This window comes from Gavia stellata, chromosome 16 (genome assembly GCF_030936135.1).
Source record: "Gavia stellata isolate bGavSte3 chromosome 16, bGavSte3.hap2, whole genome shotgun sequence".
NCBI lineage: Eukaryota > Metazoa > Chordata > Aves > Gaviiformes > Gaviidae > Gavia > Gavia stellata.
In genome coordinates, this window is record NC_082609.1 from 5,331,626 (window position 1) to 5,341,505 (window position 9,880).

The 9,880-nt window shown below is 37.5% G+C and overlaps 1 protein-coding gene across 1 annotated transcript; it reads left to right on the forward strand.

Annotated features, from left to right (window-relative positions):
* Window positions 1-8,459: 8,459 nt before the first annotated feature.
* On the forward strand, window positions 8,460-9,581 carry LOC104254074 (neuropeptide Y receptor type 6). Its single transcript, XM_009807724.1, has one exon. It carries the CDS (start codon window positions 8,460-8,462, stop codon window positions 9,579-9,581), a length of 1,122 nt encoding a protein of 373 aa, XP_009806026.1.
* Window positions 9,582-9,880: the final 299 nt, after the last annotated feature.

Below are 9,880 nucleotides of genomic sequence, written 5' to 3' on the forward strand. Positions count from 1 at the left end.
GAATTTGCATCCTTTTCTTTGGACTCACATTAGCATTTTTCCTTAAATCCTGCCCTCCCTCCTCTTCCTTCTGAAGCTCAGTTTCTCTTTGCCTCTTTCGTCTTTTCACTCTTCTGTCATAATTGATTACTTCCTTTCTTCTCTTTCCTAAAAGTTTATGTAAGAGCTGGTCATAATTTGGAGTGATGGGATGACAGTAAGATAGCAAAATACAGTCTGAAAAGTCAAGGTTCTTGTCAAGGATCAAAGAATCTAGTAATGCTGTGACAGATGTGAGATGGTGGATCTTTCACTTTATCTCAGTCCAAGACAGACCAGGATCATAAGTTTTGCCAAAGGAAGACCTGGAGCCAGCAGCAATCTCAGCCATGCTCTGATCTTTCTCATCTGCAAATCTTTCTGTATGTATTTTCCAGTTAAAATTTAAATCTACTTGCTTTTTTCCCCTTAGCTCTTCCTTGGCTCCATCTATTTCTTGTTCCACAGAACCTCTGTAGAGTGGTTTTTGTGGTGCTTTTGCATGACTGACATTTGGCTTTGTTTGAAAATAGTAGGAGTTATGTTATGAAGTTCAGTAGGTACCTGCCTGAAATTAGCTGTAAGACATCCACGCTATTCAAGACATTTTAAAATGAGGTGGTGTATAAAAGCGAGGCTTTCTAGACACAAAATAGCAGTCTAGAATTCATATTTTTAATTCAGAAAATCAAAACTGTTATTACAGTTTCAAACATGCAGGAAAATGGAAGCAGACTGAGATTAACAAGAAAAACCTTTGATTATGTAAGTATTTCTTCATTAACAATTAGGACAGTGAAAGATGTCATGGCATGAGAACAGCAGGGTTTGGTGCTTACAGTGTTGTTATCAAAAGAAAAAAAAAACAGAGATACAAATGATCATATTCCCCCAAAATCTGTGAGCTATTGAAATAATACCTTCTTTGGCAGAGATCACTCTTGGAAAACATCAGCTGGAGAAATTCTAGAAAGCTACAAAGGATTGAATCAGGGTTTGGAAGTGGAAACTATTATAAAATATGAATTAATGCAGTCACACTCCTAATACAATTACTCACATATCTTATCTCTTTTTTAGTAAGAAAAGTAACTTGGCTGACCCAAGAAATAAAGATGCTAACCTTCCAGCCAGAGAGTATATCAATCTCCATCTCAATTGTATGCCAACTGAATAAAGTCCAGAAATTACCCAAAAGTTCATGGCATGTTATCATTTTAAAAATGAATATGCTATTATAAGTAACTCCTTTAAAGTTAAAGCAGATTTTAAAACAGTTGACTTTTCATTCTAGACATGACCTAATTGAGAAGTACGGACCAGAATGAAGCATCAAGGATATTGCAAAGCTATTCTCTAGAGCTGTGCAATACAATGGAGTGAAACCTAAACTCCAGGTAGTGAACCCAAGTGATTTTTGTGGTAATTTTCTCCAATTACGAAGAAATTCTGAATCATGGAGCAGTGCTCCAACTTACACATATATACATCAACCCTTCTTTATCTGCATGATCTTTGGAGAAAAACTTACAGTGCATACTTAGTTGCTGTTCAGATATTGCTAGTTTGGTCAAATTATAACCTATTTGCTGCAGATGCCTTATTGGGGTGTTGATCTCTCCACGGAACAGGAAAATGTGAAGGGACAGTGTTTTTCCTCCATCATAGCATATTATCTTACTTTCCTGACATTAACCGGCACATCTGACACTAACATAAGAGATTTCCAATTATTCTTGCTTATTTCTCTGTGCCTCTTTGAAGTGCTATAGAGAATAATACTTATTAGGAAGAAATATTCCAGATCTTTCAGAGATGTTACAGGTCACTGCACCAGCTCTTAGCCAAAGTGCTATTCAAGAGCTCTGTCACCTAGGAAGCTGAGAAATGGTATGTATGCATCTCTACTAAATCTTGCTTTCTGAAGAAGGGGGCTGCACCAGGTAGGAACAAGGACTGCTGCACAGCTACATGGGAGAAGCAACCTAGCAAACTAAGCAAAAGCAAAAGCTTAGGGTGGTCAGCCATCAGCAAAGATTCCTGCTGGGCAAAGAATCATGTAAATGCCAAAGCAAAAGGTGAGCTCAAAGGACTCATATGCTAGAGAATTTTTCACCAACAGGCTGTTGCCAATGCAACAGAGGTTATTGCAAACTTAAAGTTTGAAAAGCTGTTTATTATGGCATAATAAATAGCATGCCTTCACTATAATCAAGCCGAGAGTGCACTTCATAGACATAGACCCTGTTTAGCTATGAGCTGGCTGGTTCAGATGATAGCGCCCTGAGCTCTGTGCTTATAATGCTTAATTGCTACCTGGTTTAAAACTAGCTTGGGAACTTTTACACAAGCTGAGGTCATGCCTAACCAGATGCTTGGAAAAGATGTTCCAACTGATTTCAATATCATACCTGGAAAGCTTTTAGGATCAGGCTTTTATTGCAATGATTGTGATGAGGTGATAATCAGTATAATGACTGGCATTCAGTATAGCGAGAATCAGTACACTGATTGTTTTGAGGTTTCTTGTTCACTTGTTTTGCCAACTAAGACAGAAATCCCTAATAAAACTCTTTAAAAATCATATCAAAACTCCTGCCATTTCCTACAATATAGAGTCATCTTTGAACTGCTGAAATCCCACAAAGGCAGAGTTACAACAGAGTTGACATTGGCAAGCCAATGCAGTGTTATCTGCAATATATTTTAACTTTTTGTTATCAGGTTACGTATAAAGTTTGCTTCTCACTATAGTTGCAGTCCTGCCTTCCAGTTAGTTATCAGTGTCTACTGATAAAGGCTATTTTCCCATCACTTAATATTGAGCAATTTAGAAATAACGTGATCATTAATATAAAGTAAATACAATTCTGCTATCCATTAACCTTTTTTGCAAACAGACGCTACAGCATTTGGCTGAAAACAATATACCTTGATCCCTTCATACACAACCATAGATTCCACTTAGTATACATACCTTTGACATCAGGCATAAACAGACCAAGAGCAGCTACGCCCACAAGCCTCTCATGTCGGATGTGATCTAACTCACAACAGGTTACAACAAAATTAAATGCACGGAAGGCAGCAGATTGATAGGACTGTAAAACCAAGGGGATCACATGTTAAACACTTCAGTCTTTCCACAGATGGAGGACTGCACACAGTGTTATATTAGAAACAGAAGCCTAGGTAAATAGGCAACCTGACCTTTGTTTGAAATTTATAAATAGAATCAGAACATCTTTTAATTTTACTGACTTATTTCCTTTATAAACAGATAATGCATTTTTATGGCTTGTTCTGATGTATAACTAGCACATTTCATTTTTAGGTCTTGATTCACTTCCCGGGTTACACTACAACCAGAAGCAGAAATTCTAAAGTGCTTTGGAAAAGCTTTGTTTTTATAGTATTTTTGACATAATCAAAGCCAGCAAGCACTAGAAATGTTTTAGAAAAGTATATTCACATTGTTCGATTGTAGTATTCTGGTTAAAATTTCAGAATTCGCGGACCACACCTAGAATAAAAAGCAATGGGCTAAACCAAAGCGAAGGAAACTTTAGGGAGAGGCATTAAGGAAGTCTTCCTAACAGTAAATTAGGCACTTGAATACATAATCTGGGATTACCACGGATGTTTAAAAAACAGGTTAGACAAATACATCATGAATAGATACAAATAAACTAGAAGCAGAAGGTTCATCTGGCTGATCTCAGAGGCTCCCTCCACCCCTATTTTCTACAAATACAATAGCATGACAACTAACAATATCTTCAGATAATTAGTTCTAACTTGCACTCTAGGTACAGCATCAATCTCACTTACCCCAAAATCCTCCTGTTTTTCAAAATCATTCTCTCCAAAAATACAGATGCAGGAAGACAGGCACCAGTACTCTCTCAAATGTTTTATCTGCAAGTTTCTACTTCTCTAATTTAACAGGGAATCATAATCTAATTTCCTGAGTCTGCTCCCACACAAACACATTCTAACTCGGGACTGTTTTCTATTGCCTCTGCTTTTTCTGGTACTGGAGAGCCATCGAATGGTTCAGTGTAAGAGACTGGGATACCAGGGGTTAAGTGGACCCAGGTACGAATTCAAGAGTTTAAAAAACAATGTACCAAATAGCACATATTAGAAAGACCAGTTCCTTTCCTGTCCCGTAAACATCCACTCTAAATTTTTAATAGGGAAATGTTGAATGCTAATTTTTATAAACAAACAACTATCAAAGGCATGGGCTTTTACTGGAAAAGCAGTCATGATAATAAAGCCCCTTTTCAACATGTGCTAGTGTAATGTGCCATGCTTTGCTTTTCAGGAAGATTTTTATTTCGCTGGAGTATAAGCTAAAATAGCAATTTATAATGAAAATATGATTATTTTAATTGCAATAGAGCAAATGATACGCTTAATAGGACGTGCATGCTCTTTCTAAGCAGCTTTCTGTATTTTCATATCTCCCTCAGTTAAAAAAGCAATAAGCCATCTGCAGATGTTTACGTATGAAATCCAACACAGGGAAAACATTTGCACTACAGAACAGATAAGATAATTGAAAATGAAATTGCAAGATAAGGTGTTTGACAGGGCGGAGGGAAGCTGCACAGTGGAGGAAAAACCATCCCCATGACTACTGGTCCTTTCTCCTCCCTGCTCATTGCTGTTCACCTCTTCTTGGATTCCAGAGCTTGTTTTATTCCTCAGCAGCCTTTCTACAGACTGGTGGATTCAGTCACAGTTGGAAAGTGTGGAACTGTGGTTTGTTTCAGAAAGAGAAGAAAAGAGAGTTTAAATATCGCTTTAGCAGCAGATGGCTTTGCTTTGGATTCTTTTATACACAAAGGAGATGTGTTTGCTGGCTTTGTAATTAACTCAAAAAGGGAAAAGAAAAATTGTTAAAGGCAGTGTGGATATGACTTGAATTTTTCACCAGGTAAGAAGTCAGAAAATCCATAAAACTGTGGCAAAAGTTACTGAAATATATCTTTTAAAGATTATTGTATTCTGTACATCCTGTATTTAAAATTGAATGGAAAGTTTCCTCCAGATCTTATCTGTGCAATACACTGGAACTTAATAAACAGACAACGTTTGCAACCCAAACATTTATTGGTGACTTTGAAGGGATGGGACTATGCATCTTTAGCATAGGTAAGAAAATCCTTAGGAAAGAAAGCCTTTTTAAAACTCATTTTATTTTAGACTATGCTTTTAACTTTCTTTTGCTTATGCATGTTTCAGTAACGTTTCTGCATCTAGAGGAATGAAACAACTAGGCTAAGTGGATTATAATTTCTTATAGTGTTAAACTCTCACTAGGGTAGACAATCTTTTTCAAAATGCATGGATTAGGGATTGAAGTAATTAGTTCTCTTATTAAACACTTCAATCTAATTCTGACATAAGCTGTAGCTGCGGTTCAAGGATGCTGATTCTGCTAACATTTATTAGCTTAAAAAAATGCCAGTATGTATTACAATATAGTTCAACATGCTGCTCTAAGTACTAGCGTAACTTATTTTTCTAATGATATGACTACTCCAGATGTTTAAACAAGACAGGCGTAATTGTTTTATTGCCAAGGAAATGTTTCAATTGCCTTGCAGAATGACATGTACTAAAGACTGCACTTTTTAACTCATGGTACAAACCGAACAGTGAGAAGAAATTAATCTTTTTCCTGAAAAAAGGACAATGTAGATGATCAGTGTGCCTAAAGCTAATGTAGTGAGTGAAGTGATCCGAAGGTCCGTACAGGGACTTTTCCTTAATGGTAGAAAGTGCCAAAGAAGCCCTACCAGCCACATTGAATTCAGCACACATTCAGCACTCGCTATCAAACCGTGTTGTGCAACCACGGATAAATAAGCGAGCATAGCAAATAGCGCATAAAATATTACAATCCTGGCTCAGCCTCACGTCCTTTGAGTCCCCACAGCCTCTCCTGCTAACACAAAAAGCAGGGAGGAGCAGGGAGAGCTTGTCTTTGAAGGTATCTTGCTTCCAAGCCAGATCCCCTGCTAACACCTGATCTTTTCTCAAAGGGCAGGGCTCAGATCTGTGTGAGTCAGGTGAATACCACAGGCAGTGCAAAGAGAAAGATCACCCTTGGGGTAAAGCAACCAGACTTTAGACCCTTACACATCTAAAGTGGCAGTAAAGCTCATCAGGGCAACATTTACCACTGGTTGGTCTCTTGTCCTTCCAGCGCATGCGTCCTTCTGTGTGATAAATCCAGCCGGGCAATTAGTGCTGCTGCAGGGAAAAGTAGTTTACAGTGCTTTCCAGGAAATATGTTGCCTGAAGGTGCTGTTGCCCAGCCACATCATTGGTTTCTGGATGTGCCCGGCACATCATCTGTGCTACCTTCAGAATCCCTTCCATTTCTCCGGGACTCATTAGGAGAAGAGTTTTTGCAAGCTGGGGCACACAGAGCAGGGTACATAGCTCTTGTTCCTGACCTCCTGGAACAGGGACACCTGCAAGGGACTACAAAGTCTATCTGAGCCACTAGACTTCAATAGCTTTTGCAGCATGATTGTGCAAGTTTCTATGCCATTCCCTCAATATAGCTATAACCAAGCCAGGTGGGCCATTTAGGAAGACTACAGGGCTTAATGTTAGCCCTTCACCGCATATGAAGTCGTATTTGGAACATCAGGGCCACATATAGTCATATAAATCTACAGCCACGTCTCACCCCAACGTGACTACACTAGTTGAAAAGTATATTTTAATCAGAATGAGAATGGTAATAGAGCATCCAAAGGTGGTTGTGTTGTTTTTGGGGTTTTTTTAGAATCTTAATTTGAAGCAGCCAAACAAATGTCATGCAGAAGTATGAGGATAAAGCAGTCCAGGATATAACTCTAGCTGGAATATTCTTTGAGTGCCTGGGGGCAAACAGTTACAGAATCATAGTTCCCAGTTTAACCCTGGATTTGGTGTTTAATCTCACACAAGCAACCAAACATTTTTTATTCCTTAGTGATTAAATAATGGCAATCACTGCTGTAAAAATGTTGACAAATCTTCTACACATAAACAGATTATTTCTAGTAATAATAAAACATCCACCTATCCCTTCTTTTTGTGCATCCTCTTTAACTTTCCACTGCTTCTTCATCCTCCTTTCTCCACAGGCTCTCAGCACTATGATATTTATTACTAGGGGTGAAGAATGACCTCCTTCCAGCTAGTTTTCCAATAATTCCTACTTCAAAAAGGAATTAAGGTGAGTTAGAGTTGAGTTTTGAAAGGTATATGTATAGAACATACTTATCCACCTTTCAATTTTAAAAGTAACTCTTTACATCCTTGTTTTTTCCCTTCCCAGGTTGGAAACAACCTCTTTCTGGCCAGAAAGCTGGTGAGCCTTTGATTTAAGATTAACTTTTTAAATCGGTGATAAACTCAAACCCATCGAGACATTCTGCTGAACCTAGTTCTTCCCATTAATATTAGTTTTATAACAACAGAATCGTACTAATATCAGATTTTTGCTTGACACCTGTTTAAGTTAAAACTGAAAGAATTATCAACTCTGTGTCTCTTGAGTACATGTTGTATTTAACCACAGAAAATTTGGGGGGTATGATTTGTCAAACTTGTACAACAGTGAATGGTATGTAGGGAAATGAGACAACCTTTGGCAACTACCGATATGGAAATAATTGTCTGTATAACTAAGATGTGATCTTTGTTTGGTTTACATTTTTCTCCAATTAAACTGGAGAAAAAGGACGTGGAATCTTTAGTACATAAGCAGAACAGGAAAATCCCTTAAAGATGTCATTCATAGAGGTGTTGAATATCACTTAAACTGAAGCACACATAATTTGATTAAGCCAGAGGGATTTGGTGCATTAGCGTACATTGCTTTACAGTTCTAGGGAAAAAAATAAGTGTGATGTCTAAGCTAGCAATGTGATGGCAGGACCAATTCTTCATTTTTCTGATGATAAAAAAGCAACAGATGATTCTCGTCAGAATTCCTTAAACCTTGCTAAATCTTTGGCTGAGACAGATCTTAAAATATTTTATTTTGAAAAGGAAAGTTGATCCAGAGTTGGTAAAGGAGAATTTGTATGAAAAAATTCATATAAGTTTAATCAAGGCTATCACTGCTATTTCTTATACATCACAATCAGTTACAGTTCTGTAACACTCTCAGTGCAGAACCTCAGAAAAGTAGCATCAACCTCCATCCACATATATATATTTTTATATACAAACCCACTAATACTCAGCCACTGGCTTTTCCTGTCAGGATTTCTCAGTGCTATAATTAATTATATTAGATTTGCTCAAAACTCCAAGGACACCAACTACAAAGACAGACTTATAGTAATGATTGCCTTGGAAAGCTCCTTACAAAGTATCTTCTAAATAATACCAGGTTTTGTCCATAGGTTGCGAGATGCTTCACGATGGATAAAGACATTGAGCATCCTAGTGAGATTCTGTCTAATCAAACTGTCTCTAACATCAGCTATTCTCAGTTTTTGAACTTTGATACATGCCAACCTTCCTTCCTTGCAGAATTCTTGCTTATTACAGCCTACATATTAGTTACAATAGTGGGGCTTTTTGGAAATCTTTGCCTGATTATTATAATAAAGAGACGGAAAGAAGCTCAAAATGTTACCAACATTTTGATTGCCAACCTGTCTTTATCAGATGTCCTGATCTGTATCATGTGTATTCCTGTCACAGTTGCGTATACCTTAATGGACTACTGGATATTTGGGGAAGTTATGTGTAAAGTAAGTTCTTTCATACAAAGTATATCTGTCACAGTCTCTATTTTCTCACTCGTACTGATTGCTATTGAGAGATATCAGTTAATTGTCAAGCCACGTGGCTGGAAGCCTAGTATTTCACATGCTTACTGGGGAATTCTTTTCATCTGGGGGTTTTCCCTCATAATATCCATTCCTTTTTTAATATTCCACCAATTAACTGATGAACCCTTCAAACATCTATCTTTCCATAGTGATTTCTACAAGAACAAGGTTGCTTGCATCGAAGCATGGCCATCCGTTACAGAACGACTGATTTTTACCACTAGTCTGCTGGTTTTCCAGTACTGCTTCCCACTGGGGTTTATTTTCATCTGCTATCTCAGGATATTTGTATGTCTTCGGAGGAGACATGGTAAAATAGACAGGATGAGAGAGAATGAGAGCAGACTGAGTGAAAACAAAAGGATTAATATGATGTTGATATCAATTGTTGTGACTTTTGCAGCTTGCTGGTTGCCTCTCAATATATTCAATGTTGTTTTTGACTGGAACTATGAGGCACTAATGAGCTGTAACCATAATCTAGCATTTACAATATGCCACCTTGTGGCCATGATCTCAACATGTATCAATCCCATCTTTTATGGATTTCTCAACAAGAATTTTCAGAAGGATTTGGTAGTATTAGTTCAGCACTGCAGGTGCTCAGCATCACAAGAGGAATATGAAAATATTGCCCTTTCAAATCTGCAAACTGATGCATCTAAGGGATCTCTGAAATTAAATAATCGCCCTGTGGATATCTAAAATAATCCAACAGCAGTTTCCAAAATTTTGTATTTTGTTGCAGACAACCTCTTTCTGTAGGTCTTGATCGTGTTACCCCGAGTTTAGAGGAAGTCTTTGCCATTTAGTTCAGCACAAACAGGATTATGCTCCCATATGCATACTCTTAACAGGTACTTTATGATGGTATTAATGCTAATAAACCAATTCCAAGAGTTCTAAACATCAATCATAATGAATTATGAACAGTATTAACATCTTACTCTTTTAATCCACAATTTCCAAGTCATACTACCTTACCACCAATAAAAATATTTCCA